This window comes from Vespa velutina, chromosome 3 (assembly GCF_912470025.1).
Source record: "Vespa velutina chromosome 3, iVesVel2.1, whole genome shotgun sequence".
NCBI classification, from domain to species: domain Eukaryota; kingdom Metazoa; phylum Arthropoda; class Insecta; order Hymenoptera; family Vespidae; genus Vespa; species Vespa velutina.
Genome location: NC_062190.1, coordinates 9,289,767 through 9,310,000, shown reverse-complemented (window position 1 = coordinate 9,310,000; position 20,234 = coordinate 9,289,767). Strand labels below are relative to the sequence as shown.

At 30.8% G+C, this 20,234-nt stretch overlaps 1 protein-coding gene across 3 annotated transcripts in view; it reads right to left on the bottom strand.

The window, feature by feature from the left end:
- Positions 1-683: 683 nt before the first annotated feature.
- LOC124947865 overlaps positions 684-20,234 on the bottom strand; it is a 74,700-nt gene continuing 55,149 nt past the window's right edge. For 2 of the 3 annotated variants that reach the window (XM_047490576.1, XM_047490579.1), the window contains exons 2-11: positions 17,311-17,356; positions 16,697-16,864; positions 10,470-10,689; positions 5,722-5,805; positions 5,345-5,478; positions 5,010-5,146; positions 4,051-4,205; positions 3,318-3,559; positions 3,012-3,201; positions 684-2,903 (exon numbers count right to left, since the gene is read on the bottom strand). In XM_047490576.1, coding sequence (XP_047346532.1) covers positions 2,707-2,903; positions 3,012-3,201; positions 3,318-3,559; positions 4,051-4,205; positions 5,010-5,146; positions 5,345-5,478; positions 5,722-5,805; positions 10,470-10,689; positions 16,697-16,864; positions 17,311-17,356 — 1,573 coding nt within the window. In that variant the 3' untranslated portion in view covers positions 684-2,706. Of the gene's footprint in view, positions 2,904-3,011; positions 3,202-3,317; positions 3,560-4,050; positions 4,206-5,009; positions 5,147-5,344; positions 5,479-5,721; positions 5,806-10,469; positions 10,690-16,696; positions 16,865-17,310; positions 17,357-18,450; positions 18,659-20,234 lie in introns of those variants that run through there. The other variant, XM_047490577.1, reaches the window with a different exon arrangement.

The window sequence follows — 20,234 nt, the reverse complement described above, 5'->3', positions numbered from 1 at the left end:
CTTCTGCTTTTCTTTCTTTTTTTTTCTTTTTCTTTTTTTTTTCTTTTTCTTCTGGTAATCGTCGTCCTCGTCGTTTTGGATAGTGAAAGATGTGCTATTTGGAAAACACGATTCGTTCCGTTCCGTTCCGTAAGCAAACGTAAGCGATCTGTCTGTTTAGGAATTTTTCAAAATCGACTTTCAGGTAGAACTCTCTTCTTCCACCGCCACCCTCCCCCTTCCTCCGCCGTTACGCTCGTCTCATTCTATTAGACCTACTTTTTCGTATATAGAAAATGTGTTTGAAAAACGAACGAGTCTTCTTCTTCTTCTTCTTTTTCTTCTTTTTTCTGTCTTCTTTCTTTTCTTTTCTTTTTTTTCTTTTTTTTTTCTTTTTTTTTTTTGTTTACTCTTTCTTTTATAAGCTAAATACGTGCCAGTAATTACGAAGAGAATTTTGTCGGATATTTCATTTTCGATATCTTTGATGCGATAATGTAAAATTTTTGTTAAAAAAGAAAAAGAAGAAAAAGAAAAAAGAAAGAGAGAGAGAGAGAGAGAGAGAGAGAAAGAAATAGTGGATTAAGTTTAATCGTTTCATAATTATTTTCTTAATAATTACTTATGGTTTATGTATGGATAAAAAAAAAAAAAAAAACATATGTCCACTTACATGATATAAGAAAAAATTAACATATCAACACGTCATTAGAGAAATTCATTTCTCCGTCTATTGTTTATTGGAAAACCTTGTTACACACGAGCTTAAATTATAAATATCATGAGTTAATCGACGTAGTACTATATTTACAAATAATACCTAATTAATCCTTAATCGCATGAATCCTGATGTCTTCCCATAGAAAAAAAGAAAAAGAAAAGGAATAACAAAAAAAAAAAAAAAAAAAAAAAAAAAAAAAAAAAGAAAAAAAAGGAACAAAAAATAAAAAGAAAAATATATGTATATATAGGTGAAAGGTTATCGTATGGACGGAGTTATTTTTTTTTTTTTTTTTTTTTTTTTTTTAGGACGGAAAATCGAAAGGCATTTTACACGCTACTATTTGCTATATGCTGCGTGCATGTATATGCGCGTGTTTATAATAATAAACGACCAGGAGGGGAAATTAATATTTCGCGTGGACATTTGAAAAATTTTAATGAAATAAAACGAATTGTATACGTTTAATTTTTCTTCTTCTTCTTCTTCTTCTTCTTCTTATTATTATTATTATTGCTTTTTTTTCTATTCTTTGAATTAACACGTTCACGAAATATTATTTAATCCTCACTGGCCGTACGTTCTAAGCGCGTCTGTTGTTTAACTTTCTCTCCTTCTTTGTTTATTTTTTTTTTTTTTTTTTTTTTTTTTTTTTTTTTTTTTTTTTTTTTTTTTTAAGTTCTTTTATATAATTTTTGTTGTCTTTCACGTTTTTTTTCGTTTCTCTCTTGTCATATTTTCTGAGAGATCAGGGTTCGAGCTTTAACATAATTACTTTAGCCATTATATAATCCTACGTGTAATTAATTAATCAATTAATTATCATATCATATAATAATGAATGAAAGCTTAATTTGTAAATTAATATTATTCGCGAACATTCAGAAACGTTGTGTGGCCCTTAATTAAAGGGATGGCTCTCGTGAAGACTTACGTTCTTGAAATAATTACCGACTGACGGTAACTTATCCTCGGATTTTTTTCTAAAAGAATAATAATGTTCCTGAATATGCCGATTAATAGCGTTTGAGCATATAATAATAATGTAACCGTAGATGATTAATAAAATACCTTCATACTATAATTCGCTCCTTTTCATTTCCCTCCTAATGTATCGAAGAGATATTTATTATTATAAACTAACCTCCGAGGACTCTGGCAAAGTTCATGAAAACTTTATTATCTCTATTACCGACGCACGATAAAGCGATCGGATTCCAGTTAAAATTCTTATGATTATAATGAAAAAGAATAAAAGAGAGAAAGATCGGTCTACGTCGTCGCAAAGAGCGCAGATATATATAGAAAAAAAAAAAAAAAAAAAAAAAAAACAAACGAAAAAAAAAGAAGATATCAAAGAACATAGAAAAAGTATTTTCGCGAAATAACGAAATCAAGAAGTACTCGTTCAAAATTACGAGTAACAATGATTTCACAACTCGCAATGATTACTACATTACCGGTAGAACTCTACTTTATCGGCGGAAACGTTTTCTTCAATGAAAACGGAAAAAATCGAGTTAAGGCAAAAATAAAATAATAGTACCGAGGTCGTCGTTCTTAAATATTACGCTCCTCGTCTTGAGTATTAATGAATCATTATATAATGAATTAAACTAAATAGTAAATTATAGTTGTTAAGGCGTTATTTGTTTTATCGTTAGGCACACTAAAATACTAAAGTCTTTCATCGAAGTAGCTTGTTAACTTGTTGCATACTCGTTGGCATTTAGATAAAAATCCATTCGATTCTCTTTTATCGTTCGTCCCTCCCGATAACGTCGATATCTCGCGACATCGAGTCACGGTAATGCAGATTTCTGTTTTACCGACGAATTCTCGTTCTTTTTCTTTCTTTTTTCTTTCACTTTTCTTTGTTTCTTTCCCCCCTTCCCAACCCTTCTTGACCGATCTCCGTCGGTAAAAAAAAAAACATTGCAATCGCAAGAACCACGGGAAGAAAGAACGAAATTAATCCCCAAATATATTTTCACCCAGGACCACACTTAATTAATTCTACCCTTGTGCGTCATATAACTTATGCTATCCGAGAGCAATTTCTCTCGCGCTTGTCGTCGCATTCGCGAACACATTGCTAATAATGTGCCCGACAATAAACAAATTATACCGCAGCCTAATCCTACGATCGTACTCATCACGCTCGATCTTAAACACACTCTGTCGTTCGAGGGATCGTTTGAACCTGCAAATTCATTTCTTCATTAATTAACATTTAATAATAATTTATTATAATATTTGTAGGAACTTTTTATATCAATCGATAATATTTTACCATGGAACGTTTAATTACCATTGCGAGAAGCTGTAGTAGAGTTTTGGAATAATTCCGTGTCCACTTCCCCTTCTTGAAGTACTCGTAAGGATTGAAAAAGATTTACATTTTCCGACAAACTCGTAGCTGGTGTCGTTGGTCCACCGATCATGTCCGACACAGATCTTTTCGCAACATTTTTTGCATTCCTCCAATGGCATGGTTGACTCTAAAAATTTTCAAATAAATAAAATAGAATAAAAATCGGTTCTCTTCAGGCAATTTTGTTCTTCCTTTCTTTTCTTTGTTTTTTTTTTTTTTTTTTTTTGATTATAATATTCTTACCGGACATCGACCGTGGCACATACGAACGTCGCACTCGATATACAATGCAGGCGAGCCTGTAAACCTAAATGTCTTCATATATGCGAATACTTGAGTCTCAAATAATCCACTCTCCGACCAGGATCCTCGAAATCTGCTAATCAGTTTATCGTCGACGGGACATCCGTATTGATCGATAAGTTGAATCCTCTTGTTTCCACCGTTGTGAGCGTAACAATCGTTCACGACTATGTCAAAACCATCTAAGACGAAACATTGACGATTTATCGATCTATAATATGAGGACGTTGTAGCATACGTTGTTATTATTCGCTTCTTTAATTAATTCTAATTAATTCTAGTGTCATTTAACAACGTTTCATTATTTTTAAAACGTCGTTTATTTTATTCTTTCCTTTTGTCTTATTCCTTTTATTTCTCGATTAAAAATGTATCGATTTAAAAAATATATTTAAAATCTCATAAGATTTATTTATCATTGGATAATCCATTGATACAATGAAAAAATCAAAGAATGATATCGTGTAATAAGAAAAGCGGCTGTATGCGATCGGATTGATGATGCGGAATGAAAATGACGAGTTACTCGTACATATACATATATATATATATATATATATATATATATATATATATATATATATATATATCTTAACCCATAAAATGAAAATAAGTATGACGCGTGCTTACGTTTCATTGTGAGCAAACTAAAGAAACGTTAATATTACCGTACCGTATTTGCTGCGCATGTAGATAATGAGAGTCAGAGGATCGCCAACGCGAACTGGTCCAGCCACTCTAGTTCCAGTGGTCCCGTAACCGTATCTGATTTCCATGTAGCACTCCGGTGGCTGGAGGGTGAAGACTACGGGATTTCCCGTGGCGACCCTGAGAAGGAGACGGTACTATAGAAATTGCCAATGATCTCAACATCTACCCGTTATCTCACGGTATTTCAACAACACGATTCCCCACGGTATTGGATAACGGACATAAGAAAAAGGGATTCTTTTAGGAACAATTTGAAATCAATTGATGATCTATCGTTTTATTTATTATATTCGATTAAATTATATTTATCAATAATCATTTTAATCGAACAATTTATTTCATCTTTACAAATCTTTAGTATTTTATATTTATTATTTTAGATCTTAAACATAAGATCTTTTCAATTTTCTAACTTTGTTCTAATTTTAATTGAACATATTGACTTTATCAACATTATATATATATATATATATTAGATTGGAAACTATGAAACGGGCGTTTTTGTTTAGTTATTTATTCTCATTCAACGCCCGTTTCATAGTTTCCAATATATATATATACATCTTATATTTTTAACGCTAGATTGCCCAAGGGAGTCATTTTGATTGCTTTTTAATTTCAATTAGAAAAACAATTATGTATATAAATGACACAATTTCTTAGAATTTTTCTTTTTATTGTTAATATTTACTAATAACTTGTTATATAATTGTAAATAATATATAAGAAATATTAAAAATAAAATAAAAAAAAAATTTCAAAACACATTAGTTATTCGTTCACAATGCTGTCATATTGACTGCTTTTGGGCAATATAGGTATATATTAAGTTTCGGTGTCTTTTTAATATTAATATGAAGATTATTCGATAAAATTGATCTGTCGATATTAAATGAAATAAATAAAAATAAACGAACTCACTCTACGTCCAAAAATGGAAATGTCACGGTTTTCCAAAAATCGTAGCCATACTCGCAGGTGACTTTAAAATGTTCGTCAAATTCCTCCTCGATCAATGGATTATATTGAACGGTGACGGTATTCCACATGAGATTTTTCTACGGACAATGATTAATCTTTTATTCTTTTTCTCTTATCGTCAATCAAAGACGACGATTAACGATCCGATATCGACACTGGAGGATATCGATTTCTCTTTATTATTATCATTAAGTGCATTTTTTTTTTTTTTTTGATTAATTTATCAATTAATTTTCTTTTTTTTTTCTACGTCATCACTCTCATCTCATACGTACCGTGGGATTCTTTCTGCTGTCCTGGTGATGAGTGTTCTCGCCCAGGGTACCGCATCGATTCAATTGGATATAGAATTCATAGTAATCACGGCCAGTTCCATTAACGTACATGCAGTCCGGATCGTAAGAATATCCTGTAATTAAATGCAATTGTCCTTGACGAACACTAGTAACACATAACAAAGATTCGAATCTCAACCCTCGAGGAAATTCTGATTAAGTAATAGCATCCTAGGAACGAGCCACTAAATCGATTCACTCGATGTGAGATCGATTGCTATTAATCGCATTACTCGAGTTATATCGTTCTCGTACGATCGATATTGCTTTGTAAAGAATAATAAGTTAGATTAGAAGATTCTGCAATGTCACTTTACCTGCCGAGTAAAGTAATCCAGTGAAGGATCCATTAAAACCAATCCTGATTTTCATGTAATCGTCTTGGCACTCCGCTTCGATATCTGAAACAAACAAAAAATGCATTATATATATAGTGTGTGTGTAAGTATAATTATTTACGTTAAGTGTAAGAAATTTCTTCTATAAAATAAGGGAAAGAAAGAAAAAAGAAAGAAAAAGAAAGAAAAGAAAAGAAAAAGAAACAAAAATTCATGTTATCGAAAAAAATTCATTTTATGCGTCGATATTGGAAAATTCGGACGATGGTACAAACGATATAACAAAAATACGAAATTACACAATTACATGTCAAATTTTCTGTTACAAAATGAAAAAGAAATTGTCGAAGATAAATCTCTTCTTTGCCCTTTACCGCGTTTCTTTTTCAAATCAAAGTTCAATTAAAATCGATATGTCGCTTTTCGGGGGGAAGAAAAAAAAAAAAAAAGAAAAAAAAAAAGAAGATTCATCGATAGGATAATTTCCAAAAGTCTCGTACGATACGAATTACATATTTTATAAGTGCAACGAATTTCTAATATATATTTTTAATATATTATTATATTCTAATATTAGGTTGGAAACTATGAAACGGGCGTTGAATGAAAATAAATAATTAAACAAGAACGCCCATTTCATGGTATCCAACCTAATATATTATGTGGACCGGAAAGTAATGTCGTTTTTGTGCATGTCGATATTTGATTGTGATTTTAAAAATAAAAACTTGTTAAAAATTTATTCTTATTGAATTTGATTTAAGAAAGCGACATTACTTTCCGGCCCCCCTAATATATATATATATATATAATGAAGAGAAAACCAATAAAAGAAAAGAAAAGAAAAGAGACAAAAAAAAAAGGATAGAAAAGATGGGAGAATAAAAAGAAGAAGAAGAAGAAGGAGCAAAGTGCATTATCAAAAAGAAAGAAAAAAAAGAAAAGAAAGAAGAAAAAATAACAAAGGAAAAAGAAAAAGAAAATTTCTATTTCCCGTCAACGCGTGCGTCCATTTTCGTATTGTTCGGGCGGAATCGATATTTCGCGTTAGAATAATAGGACCGTGAAGGCTCGTCAAGGAAAAGAGGTCGGACTATGAGGAGTGAAAGTAAAACGTTTCGTTAGGGTGATTCGTCCCTTCGTAGTCGCTCTTCGTGATAGATAAGCGCAAAACGTTTACATCGTGGCGTAGTAGTAATCCGCCGAGTTGAATTGTTGGATAAAAAGAAAGATATGCCAGATGGAGGATGAAGATAGTCTCAGTCGGAGGGACGTCCTCTTCGATGATACAACTTTTCGTTCCACGCCAACGTCCTCTATGCCTCCTTTGCCCTCTCCCTCCCTCCCACGTCCCCTTCTCTCTCTCTCTCTCTCTCTCTCTTTTTCATTCAATCTCCCTCATTCTCTCTCTTTCTCTCTCTGTCTGTCTACGAGTGCATTTTCGAGCAACATCTTCTTTCACTTTATTTCTTTCTTTTTTCCTCCCTCCCTCACTCTCACTCTCTCCCTCTCTCTCTCTCTCTCTCTTTCTTTCATTCTTTCTATCTGTTAAACGTACTTACATACACAAAGGCACGCTTATTAGAATTGCGGATGCATGCTTTGTGTTCATTGTCCGGTAAAACGACGCTGCGTAAACAATAGAAGGGATTGCGCAATGCCGATATACGCTCGATGATAAACAGGGGAGAAAAAAAAAACGAAGAAGAAGAAGAAAAAAAAAAGAAGGAAGAAAGGAAAATGACCGAGATTCATCGTTTTTTTAATCTTAAAATGCGACAGGCGAGAAAGAAAAAACACTGAAGAAAAAGAGAGAGAGAGAGAGAGAGGGAGAGAGAGAGAGAAAAGAAGAGAAGAAACGAAAATGCAACTATCTTACCATTTACAGATACAATCATTGCAATTTGTAAAAGCAATCAAGGTGAAGTAAGACACTTACTCAACGAAAATCGACAATGTCGAATTATTATTACTAATTACTATTACTATTATTATTACTATTACTACTCGACATGAATTATTAATAGACGTTTTAACGTAATAACGTGGAAAAATGGATATACGAAGAAGTAAATACGATGTATTTATATAATATATGAATGAGAACGTATATAAGAATCTTTACATGTATAGCAAGAGGATACATTAAAGTTAATGGTCCTTCTTTCGCGTAATTGACGATACCACCCGGTGGCCTTAAGTTCCCGCGGTGCATTGCGCGGCAGTCTTTACGACTTCATTGAACCTATCTTTACTATAGAGAAAGAGAAAGAGAGAGAGAGAGAGATAGAGAGAGAGAGAGAGAGAGAGAGGTCTCTGTCTATCTCTATTTCTCCTACTACGTGCCTTGGCATCTATCATTTATAACTACGTGCCTTTTCTCTTTTCGCACGCTCATCGACGATCGTTCGCGCATTCTCCTTCTCTTTCTCCACCTTCTCCTCCTCCTCCTCCTGTTCCTGTTTCTTCTCTTCCTCCCCCACCTTTGAAGAAGAAGAAGAAGAAGAAGAAGAAGAAAGAAAGATAGAAAGAAAACGATCGATCAGATCTGCAATCTTCTAATCGATAATATTTTTTCTTCTTTTCGTTTTTTTTCTTTTTTTTTTTTTTTTTTTTATCTTCCTTTTCTTTTTCTTCGTCGAAGCCATTTAAATTATCGAAATAATAATCCTCGATTAATATCCATCCGACGCGATTATCATAATCATTTATTTTTTCTTCTTCTTTTTTCATTCTTATTTTCTTTTCTTTCTCTTTTCTCTCTCTCTCTCTCTCTCTTTTTTTTTTTTTCTTCTTTAAATCAAACACCCAACGAAAATTAATTCCACGATGGAAAAATTTCCAAACGAGTTATATAGAAAAGGCGAACACGTCGGATTAACAATTTTTTTTTCGGGATTATTTATAATCCCGATGGTGAATACACATACGATATTATTATTATCGATCAGATTTGACGTTATCAAAGTAATCATTAAATTATCCCAACGGTAAATTCGGTAAATTACATATATGTATATATATATATATATATATATATGTGTATGTGTGTATGTATGTGTTTGTCACGATACGATCGATAACAATTTTTGTTTTCTTTCTTTTTTTTTTTTTTCTTTTCTATTTTTTCTTGCTTATCTCTTATTTCTTCCTTTTCTTAATCAATCAATGAAAAATTTGTAAAATGCGTCGGTGAGTAAGAACGTTCCAATTATCATCGATTACACGGTATCGCATTTCCGTAATCGCGGGATTAAATTAACTTGGATTTTCTTGACGTTAGAACATCGTCATCACTGTTTTAACAGCGAGAGATCGAACGTAGATCCCATCGATGATCCCAAAAGAGAAGGTAAAGAGAGATAGAGAGATAGAGAGATAGAGAGATAGAGATAGAGATAGATAACCATGAAGAGGATCGAGAAGAAGGTGTGCTAAACTTTTCTCCCTTCTACTTTTGGTGCCAGCAACGTTCTACGACTTTCCGACACCGTTTTAATTGCCCGTACTCTAACGGTAGCCATTCGCCATCAACACACTCTCGAAATTTTCTTTCTCTTTCTATACTTACTTATCCATTTTTTTCTCTTTTTCCTTTTTTACATTTAATCGATCATCTTCAACTCGTTTATTTACTTTCTAATTACAAGCGACGGAAGGTCAATTTAAAAGATATTTTTTTCGTTGTTACTTGTTATTTTTTTATTATTTTTTATCTTTTTTTTTTCTTCTTCCTTTTTTTTTTTTTTTTGTTTTTTTTTTTAACTTTTCATTTGATTCGCCAACAATTGTTATTCCTTTTTCGCTCGCTCAAGAACACGAGATAATCTTAAGGAACAACGAAAGAAAATAATGAAGTACGTTTTTGCCGATAATAATAGAAAGAAATCTCTTTACTGTTCATATTTATTTTAATAATTATTGAATATAATTTCGATTTGTTGAGGATCGATTAAAAGAATATTGAAGAATGTTTCGTTAATAAAAAGTGAAATAATTATTTTGTATTTTTATCAATCGATCATTTTTTCTTTTTTTTCTTTTTTTTTTTTTTTTTGCTCGTTACCATCGCTCCAATTTTTTAATGTCAGTCACAACGATCGATGAAAAATATTTATTTGATTTTATTCGACAATAATTATTCCGAAAATTTGACGTTAAAGAAAATCTAAGATTAGATTGAGAATTAACGATGGATATTTCGTTGAAAATAGAAATTGATTTTGTTCGATTACAAAACGATCCATCGTTCCTTTCTTTTTTCTTTTTTTAAATTATTTAAAAAAAATTTTCTTTTTTCAAAATAAAATTTTTTATTCATAGCCAATTACATCCCGACAAATTTCGTCTTTGAACTGAATATTAAGGATCAATTAATAATAATAATAAAATATTTCGTCAACAGAATAGAAATCGATTAAATTTGATTATGTATCGATCGATTGATATTTCATATCAATTTATTCACAACGACGATTCATTCATTATATAAAAATATTATTTATCGACTGATGATACAATAGTATTTGAACAAAAAAAAAATGTTCTAGTTCTATAGAAAATTTATAGGATCAATTAAAAGTAATAATAATAATAATAATAATAATAATAATAATAATAATAATAATAATAATAATAATAATAATAATAATAATAATAATAATAATAATAATTATATTTCCCATGTTAATATAAAAAATAAATTTTGTTCGATTGAATTCACTTACGTTGTACTCTGGTTGTGTTCGGTCTATATCTTCTATGTTCCCTATCCCAAGTTTCTGGATGTCTTCGCCATTCTTCGTCGGCTACAACTCCTGTTCCACCCCCACCTGTTAATCCTTGAAGACCTTGAAGAGTTTGCAAAGCTTGAAGATTCGGGCTTAATGGACGATTTTTTAAAGATGGTACCGGAACGTATGCTCCTCCTTCGCCCACATATACAACCTTCAAATGAATTAAAACAAAATGTCATTTATTTACAATTACATACAAATATCTAACATTATTATATTTGTATATTTTTATTAATATACAAAATATTAACGAGATCAATTTATTTCTGAATAAAAATACGTAGAAAATTTAGAATCATAGCGCATTGATCGTTTGAAATATAATTTTCATTAAATAATAAAATAAATAAGATGAGATAACGAACGTAAGTAAATAAATAATTATTTATATAAAAATATTATATATATATATATATATATCACATGAAATATAAATATCAAATAAACTATATACTATATTATATAAATAATATATCATCAAAATAAATCTATTGAATGACTCATACGAAAGAAGAAAAAATAAGATACGTATCGATGTACGGTGAATATACATTTAAATATCGAACCAACGTGTACTATACCAAACGATATATAAATATCAAAATATATTGTATTAATATAAAATAATATATACTATATAATATATATATATAAAGAAAATAAATAAAATACGTACTCATAATATGTACCATCTATCTATCTACGTATTAAATAACAGTGGACGTAATATTTTCTCATAAATCATCAAACATTACATCGTCACCCATTCCTCTTGAATCGACTAACGATCGACTCTCTTTCTCTCTCTTTTTCTCTTTCTTTCTTTCTCGAGCAGCAAACTAAGACCTTTGACCTACGTTAACGAGTCCCTTTAACCTTAGGATCGACAAATCGCTACCGAGTAGGAAGAACAGCATAGAAGAACAGCAATGTGTAGATGGAAATGGTACGAAGTCGTGATGATGTTAAAGAGGAAGAGGAAGAAGAGATCGTTCTTGAGAGAGAAGATTCTCTCTCCCTCCCTCTCTCTCTCTCTCTCTCTCTCTCTCTCTCTCTCTCTCTCTCTCTCTGTTTCTCGTGGAAGCTCTCGAAAAACACGAGGCACGAGCAGCGCGTGACTAACGCTTTACGAGCTCGTGTATACACTCTTCTATCTCTTTCCAACTCGTTCGACGTGTAGATACTTAGATATGTATGTACGAGTACTAATACTATCACGTAAGTAGTAGAAGAAGAAGAAGAAATAGAAGAAGAAGAAGAAGAAGAAGAAAAAGATGAAGACAAAGATGAAGAAGCCAAAGACAAAGACGAAGACGAACAAGCAAAAAAAAAAGAAAAAGGAAGAAAAAAGAAAACAGAAAAAGTAAACAAAAAGGTGAGGGTAAGAAGAGAGGAATAATCTTTGCTAGGTTGTCAGGAGGATGCATGCCGAGAGTTTGTAGACACCTACTCGGCCAAATCAGGTGAGAAAACTCGAAGAAGAAAGAGAATGAGAAGAGAGACGAAGAGAAGGAGGAGTAGGAGGAGGAGAAGAAGAAGAAGAAGATGATGATGAAGAAGGAGGAGGAGGAGGAGGAGGAGGAGAAGGAGGAGGAGCGCACGTGGTTGGTGGTAAACGTTCCGAGTACTAAAAAGTTGCAAACAGCCTCCATATGCCTTAGTTATGAAGAAACACAAGCATGTTATTTCTCTTCTTCTTCTTCTTCTTCATTCTTTCTATCTCTTTCTCTTTCTTTCTTTCTTTCTTTCTTTCTTTCTTTCTTTCTTATTCTTTCTCTTCTCTCTTTCTTCGCCATATTCCACTTTCTTGTCTGAAAGCTCTTAAAGTCGTTTCCCTTGGTTCTCATCCATTCCGGCGAGAAATTATTGCTTTTCACGGATTCCACTTTTGAGGTACGTTTCTGGAATTCGCGAAAGGGTGAAGAGGAGAGAGAAAGATAAAGAGAGAGAGAGAGAGAGAGAGAAGTGTATAGAGGAAAGAATAGTAGAATGAGAAATAGTAGGAGGGTGTTGGAATCGTTTATGGGCCTTACTCGGTACGTTTATTCCTATCCCTTGCGCTTACTTGCTCGTTGCTACGAACTTCCTTCAAACGCATTTTGCTGTTTCCTATTGTTCTCCCCTCACCTCATCCAGTCAACTCACCCACCCCCGTTTCCTATTCTCCTTTCTTTACCGTAAATGAGAACCCGGCACGATATTTTCGAATCTTTTAAAAAGGATCGTTTCTACCGGCAATTCACGATTTCACTTCCTTCTTGTCATTTCGAAGACGTTAACAGAGTAAGAATCACTGCGGTTCCTTTGTGATAAAGATCGGACGCCGACCGATCATCATCTGCGCGTCTCTGCCCGTCGATAATGGTAATCGTAAAAATACGAAAGGATTCACTGATCATGATCGATGTCGTTCGAGAATTCCACTTTTGTCTTTTTTTTTTTCTTTTTTTCTTTTTTATTTTCTCTCATTTTTCTTCTCTTCTTTATTTTATTTTATTTTCTTTCATTTTATTTCATTCTTTTATCTTATCTCCTTTCATTTTCTCTTCTAAAGGTGTAAAATAACTTCGACGTTCATCGAACGCGACAAGTTTATTTTCCCCCTTATCCCCTCTTACCCCCACCTCATCAACACACCAATCTCTCACGTGTTGATCTGAAAACGCCGAATTCGAAATTGTAATTTTATCTTTCGTAGAGGAAGAGTCAAAGCTAAAGAAATGTTTAATTATTAATGTGAAAGAAAAGTTTAATTTTTTTGTTTTTTTTTTCATTTCTTAAATTTCTCTCTTTTCTTCTGCAGGTTCCTTTTTTTTTTTTTTTTTTTTTTTTTTTTTTTTTTTTCTTTTTAAGAGTAATATAACTCGACGTTGATCCAACGTGACAAGTTGATTCAATTTTTATTCCCCCACCCCCACCCCCCGTGCCCCTACCCCTCCCACGTGTAGTAAAACTCGTAGTCGACATTTTTCTTTCGGACGAAGATTAAAGCGAAAGAAAAGTTTAATTTCTTAAATTTGTTCTTCTTTTTCTTTTCTTTTTTTTTTCTTTTTTTTTTTTTTAATGACTCTCTCTCTCTCTCTCTCTCTCTCTCTTGTAACGTTACAACGACATCGTGTTAGTCGATTGGCAGATAAATAAATTGAATGAATGAATGAATAATTCGATTTGATGATTACAAATGAAGAGAAAAAAAAAAAAAACAAATAAGAAAAAAATACGAGAAACGGGAAGAAGATAAAAAAAATCGAAATTCATCGATTCTCTCAAGAGTATCTCGATACGTCGTCTTCGATGTAAATCTCGTTTCATTATTATTATTATTATTATTATTATTATTTTTGTTCTTATTCTTATTCTTATTATTATTATTATTATTAGCTGTCGGTTTCGCGTGATATTTAAGGACGCTTTTCCCTTTTCCGTTCTTCACTTCTGTCATCTTCGATCGAGTGACACGCACGGATCGATAACCGAAGATCGATAACGCTGATGAAAATTTACATTGATGGGTAAGTAAGTACTTATTTACTTAGTTATTCCCGAGAAGGAAAAATCGAAAGTCATTAACCGATCTCTTGAAAGAGAAAAGCCAGTGATATCATTTCCGTGATTATATCTAAGTGTCATTTCTATTAATCCAATATGTCCGAATGAACGAGAAACCCGTTTTGTTTCCGGTCTAATTAAATCCGATCTAATTAATATATATATATATATATATATATATATATATATATATATATATATATATATGACGTACATGTATTTGCAAAAAGATATTGCAAAATGATGTTATCGATGATATCTATATTTTATTTTTCATAATAAATTAATAATTTCTGTGACAAAGTTGCACGTCGTGATTTTTTTCTAAAGAAATTTTTAAAAGGAAAAAAAGTTGAAGTAACAATTTCTATAGCAAAAAAAATTTCTGTGGCAAAGTTGCACGTCGTGATTTTTTTCTAAAGAAATTATTAAAAGGAAAAAAAGTTGAAGTAACAATTTCTATAGGAAAAATGTACGTCGTAATTTTTTTTGTAAAGAAATCTTAAGAAAAGAAGAAAAGGAAAAAAGAAAAGAAAGAAATTAACTAATAATTTCTACGGTAAAGATGCACGACGTAATTTTTTGTTTTTTTGTTTTTTTTTTTTCTTTTTTTTTTCAAAGGAATCCTTTAATCGAAATTAAAAACAAAGAAAAAGATCGCGCGATGGCGTCTAAATTAGAAGAAAAAGAAAGTAAGAAGAGGAAAAGAAAAAAAAAAAAAGAAAAGAAAAAGGAAGAATGAACTAACAATTTTAATAATGAAAAACAACGCACGGTGATTTTTCTCAGATATATTTTTAAATTAAATCAAATTAAAAAAATTGCGATATCGCGATGATACCTAAATTAAAGAAGAAAGAAAGAAAGAAAGAAAGAAAGAAAAAAAAAAGAAAACCAAAAGAAAAAGAAAGAATCAATAATTTCAATAATGAAAGAGCGCGTAGTAAACGTAGTGAATTTTCGAAAAAATTTTTTAATTGAACGAAGGATAAGGAAAGAGAAAAAAAAAATAAAAAAAATATTGAATCGTTCGAATATATTCTAATCATATATATATATATATATATATATATATATATATATATATATATATATATATTTATTATTATTACAATAGTATAAAATATATTGACCGGATATTAAACGGGAATTCGAATGTTTCTCGTACGAACAAGAAGAATTTATGTTCTGTATTTCTATTTTCCTTGTTTCCTCTTTTTTTTTTTTCCCTATCTCGAAACTATTTCAACGACTAGCGAAGGTCAAGGTAGACCGCATTTCAATCCCGTACGTTTTCTATGGCTCTCGATCGGTATCGTTTAAATCGAGTCTCTCGTAAGTATTTACTTGTCGCATAAGTCCATCTGTGTTTGCGTAAATGCCATTTAAATTTATTACATTAATAATAAACATATATGCATACACGCAGACATACACACACACACACATATATATATATATATATAACTAAACGGAAGTTCTCGTAACAAGTTTTGTTATCTAAAGGAATTTAAATAGAATATTTAGATGAATAAAGATATTGTGTATCATCGAAGAACCGAAGGAAAGAAAAAGAAAGGAGAAAATAAAGACAAAGAAAAAATCCGAAAAAAAGGATTCGAGAGAAAAAAGAGAAAAAAGGAAAAAAAAAAGAAAAGGAAAGAAAGAAACGATAAGAGGAATATTATTCGAACGAACGAAAAGAAAACTTCCGTTTGTTAACTTTTTCCTATGGGTTTAGTTTTAATATATACAATGTATAAAGTTTCCATGGGATAAACCGTATATAACAATTAATTATTATTTGCCAATAAGGAAGAAATGTGTTAGAAGAGAAAATGTGTGAACGATGATGCTGCTATTCTTCTCATCTTTTATTTTATTTTATTTTCTTTTTTTTCTTTTTTATTTCATCGTCCTCTTTTTATTTTTTCTTTCTTTTGCATCATCGTCGTCGTCGTCGTCATAGTCGTTCATTTTTTATCGTTCGTCGATCATTCTCTACGAACGAAGACCGCTCATCAATTAATCGTGGAACATATTGATCTAAGATGAAAGAACGTAAAAACGTGAACGTTCGTAATTTTCTATATCAACTTCCGTCGTTCGTTTTTTTAATAAACCTTCACAATTTCTATCGTATACCAATGTTAATTGCAAAATAAGTATAGTCATTTCATTGCTGCATTATATCTTTTTTCTTTATGTATATATATATGTGTGTGTGTATGCGTGTGTGTGCGTGTGTGTGTGTCGCGTTATATGCATTTTTTTTTTTTTTTTTTTTTTTTTTTTTTTTTTTTTTTTTTTTTTTTTTTTTTAATATTATAGACAAATACAGGATGGGCCAAAAGTTCTCAAGTGATTCTTCTTTTAGATTGTACTACTTCAAGCATACCGATTATATTATATTATTATTATTATTATTATTATTATTATTATTATATATAATGATATATAATTAGAAGGCTAAACAAAATTTTCGTAAACGATTAATATTAATATTTAAAAGTTATTTTTAATAATAACCATAAATTTTTAGAATTCTGATAAACGAAAGTACAATTTTATTGACTTATCGTAATATTATTATTTCGAATGAAACATACCGCATCGTGATCACTTGCTTCGTGTGTCAAAGCTTCTCTTGTTTCATTTTGCAATGAATGCTCGTCCTCCGGTCCAGATCCACTTCCTGCCCAATAATCCTCAGTAGTTTCCTCCAATGACGCTTCTTCGTTGTTACCATCGATATTTGGATTCTCCAAACTCGTTGCCTTTTTTAATAGAAAATTTCTTTTAATATTTAACTACTATTTTATGAATTTCTTTTCTTTTCTCTTCTTTTTTCTTTTTTTTTATTCTTTTTTTTTTTTTTTATCATCAACGAAAAAGACATACAGCGATTCGATTGTGCGCTTCGTTAAGAAAGAAAAAATTTTTCTTTCAATTACGTCGTAAAGTTAAAGAAATTGAAATTGTAAGAGAAACAGAGTTAATAAATGTTATGTAAAATCGATATGTATATAGATAAAAATAATATAAAAATTATCTTGTGTTGTAATATTAAAAATTAATATAATTAAATATAAATTAATAATAATAAAATAATAATATAGAGATATAGAGTATATATATATATAATATATAAATATATTATTTTATATATACACATATATAATAATTCTGATAATAATAAAAATATAAAACAAATTATAGTAACCTTGTAACTTGGCGTAGTTATCATCAAGATCCATACAACAGCATACCTGAAACAAAAAAATATTTCATGTCATATAAAGTCTACCGATCATCTTACAAAGACATCACGACATCACAGAAATTTGTCGAGTTTACAACGAACGACTCGCGTAAAGCCACTGGATAAGATCATACTCTCTTTCTCTCTCTCTCTCTCTCTCTCTCTCTCTCTCTCTTTCTCTTTTTCTCTCTCTTTTTCTCTGATTCGCAAAAAGTTTTCTGTTCTCACGGTTTCAAAATACCACTTCGAGAGTCGTGGAAAGGCCGCGTAGGAAATAAAAAATTTTTTTCCTTTTTCATCGAGGCTACACGTACCAACATGGAAATTCTTAAGAGATGGAAGGACTACGGGATAAAATCTTTTGAAATGATAATCGGACTAGTGACATCCGTGAACCTTGACCTATAACTACATAGGTAGATATATACTACTTATATATACGAAAATGGAGTAACCGAGAAAAATATTTATGCTTTATAGTTGTAGAATGTATGTGTTCGTCCATGAGAGAAAAAGAGAGATAGAGAGAGATAGAAAAGAGAGAGAGAGAGAGAGAGAAAGAAAGAAATTAAATAAAAAAAAGGATGGTAAGAAAATACTTTGGGAGCAAGAAACGTGTAATTGAAATAAAAACAAGACTGTCGAGAGAGACTAAGAGAGAGAGAGAGAGAGAGAGAGAGAGAGAGAGAGAGAGAGAGAGAAAAAAAGAAAGAGATGGAGATAAGTCACATCATCATGTGATTGTAAAATTCTACGTAGCAGTATGTAAAGTAAAAAGATGATGATAACGATGATGATAATGATGACGATGATGACGATGATGACAATGATGACGATGATGATTATGATGACGAAGAAAAAGGTATGAAAATAAGAGCAAACGAAAACGATCTCTGCTATCTTGATTTATATCTATATTATACCGGGTGTCCAACTTGAATCAATTCAGAATATAATATATTTAATAATAGAAAACAATATTGAGGAATTTCGTTAGACCAATCAATAAAAATGTTTCCTATCAAATATATATATATATATATATATATACATATATTTTTTTTTCTCTTTCTTAATTTTTTGTTTTGTTTTTCATCTTACCTTTTTAATATTAATCCCAGTATAGTTAATTATTTTTACGTAGTCAAATAAGAACACCTTATATATGCGTGCTACTCGATCTGCTTACACGTCACGATCCTCGCCTGTCATCTTCGTTCCCGCGTAATACACAACGATTGCGTATATACCATTCTAAACCATTTATATGCGTTACTCTCTCGAGTAAGTACTTACATATGTACTTACTTCCTTCTCCCACCAATTTGAAAACTTTCCTTCTTTGATCTGCCACCGACCGTTAAGCGTAATATTCCTCAGAAAGATATCTCAAATCTGATTACCAAGTATTGTAGGTATGTATATGTTTATATTTATATATATATATATATATATATATATATATTTATGTATGTATGTATGTATGTATGTGTACGTACATACATATGTATCTATGCAAACTTATGGAAGTAGACGTTTACTTCTTAGAAAAAGAATCTAATCATTTTTCTTCTCTTTTCCTCCAATTTCAAAGTTAATATGTGTATATATTGTATATATATATATATATGTGTGTGTGTGTGTGTGTGTGTGTGCTTGCGTAAAATATAACGAAGTAGATACATTCATCGATTTAAAAATTATTTAATTTATTATTATACTCAAAATGATAATTCTTATAATATTAATTACAAACAATGGAAAATTCTTGACAAATTAATTATAACGAACGATTTAAAGAGATAACGCAATTCTGATAGAAAATAATGATAAATCTTGGTAAGACGAAGGGGATTAAAAATTTTTAATCGAAAAAAAAGAGAAAAGGAAAAAATTTGATTATTATTTTTTATTTGATTATTATTTTTCATTTTTTATTTGATTATTATTTAATTAACGAGCGAAGGTTCTTTCCTCTCTTTCTTTCTTTTTCTTTCTTTCCATGATTTTTCTTTTTTTTTTTTTTTGTTTTTCTATCGGTCGATCTTCTCTTCGAAGAACGAACACGAGAGACGCTCGGAAATTGTTAAATTTTGAAATAAGAAAGAAGGAAATATACGAAAAAAAAAAAAAAAAGAAAAGAAAAGAATGAAAAGAAAAGAAATTGAAGTGCAATTAACGAATGCATTTTTCTTTTTCAATTGTTCTAACATACGTCCTTCATTATAGATATCTGATATGATGAAAACGAGAATGATAAATATCTGAATTGAATGATAAATATCTGAAGAATAAAAAATCAATTGAGATTAACGAGTGACGTTATTTCCTTCGTAGTTTCCATTTCTCCTTAAGAAAATGACTTTCTTATTCTCGATCTTCTTATTTCAAGGAAAACGAACGAGGGATTTGGAATTTTTAAGAAAAAAAAAAAAAAAAAAAAAAAAAAAAAAAGAAACAACAAAAAAAAAAAGAGCAGAAAAACGATATACAAAAGAAGAAGGAGAGACAAGAAAGAAAAAAAGAAAGAAATAAGAGAGTCGATGGCAATTAACGAGTGTCGTAAAATTTGTTAATACTTCCTTTTCTTTCTATCATATGATTTGTGTGTTATTTTTTTTCTTTCTTTCTTTTTTTTTCTTTTTTTTTTCTTTTTTTACTTGTTGATCTCGTTAAGAATGAAAATGAGGCGCCGGGCGATTTAACGGGCAGTCGTTATCGTCCCGCGAACCCATCTGCAGGCTTCGTCCCACGCTTGACACCTTCCGTTCTATTTACTACAGTTTCCATCCATCTCGCAAACGAACACGAACGAATAATAATTACATCGAGCAGAAGGAATTTGCCTCAGGATGTTTCTCTCTCTCTCTCTCTCTCTCTCTCTC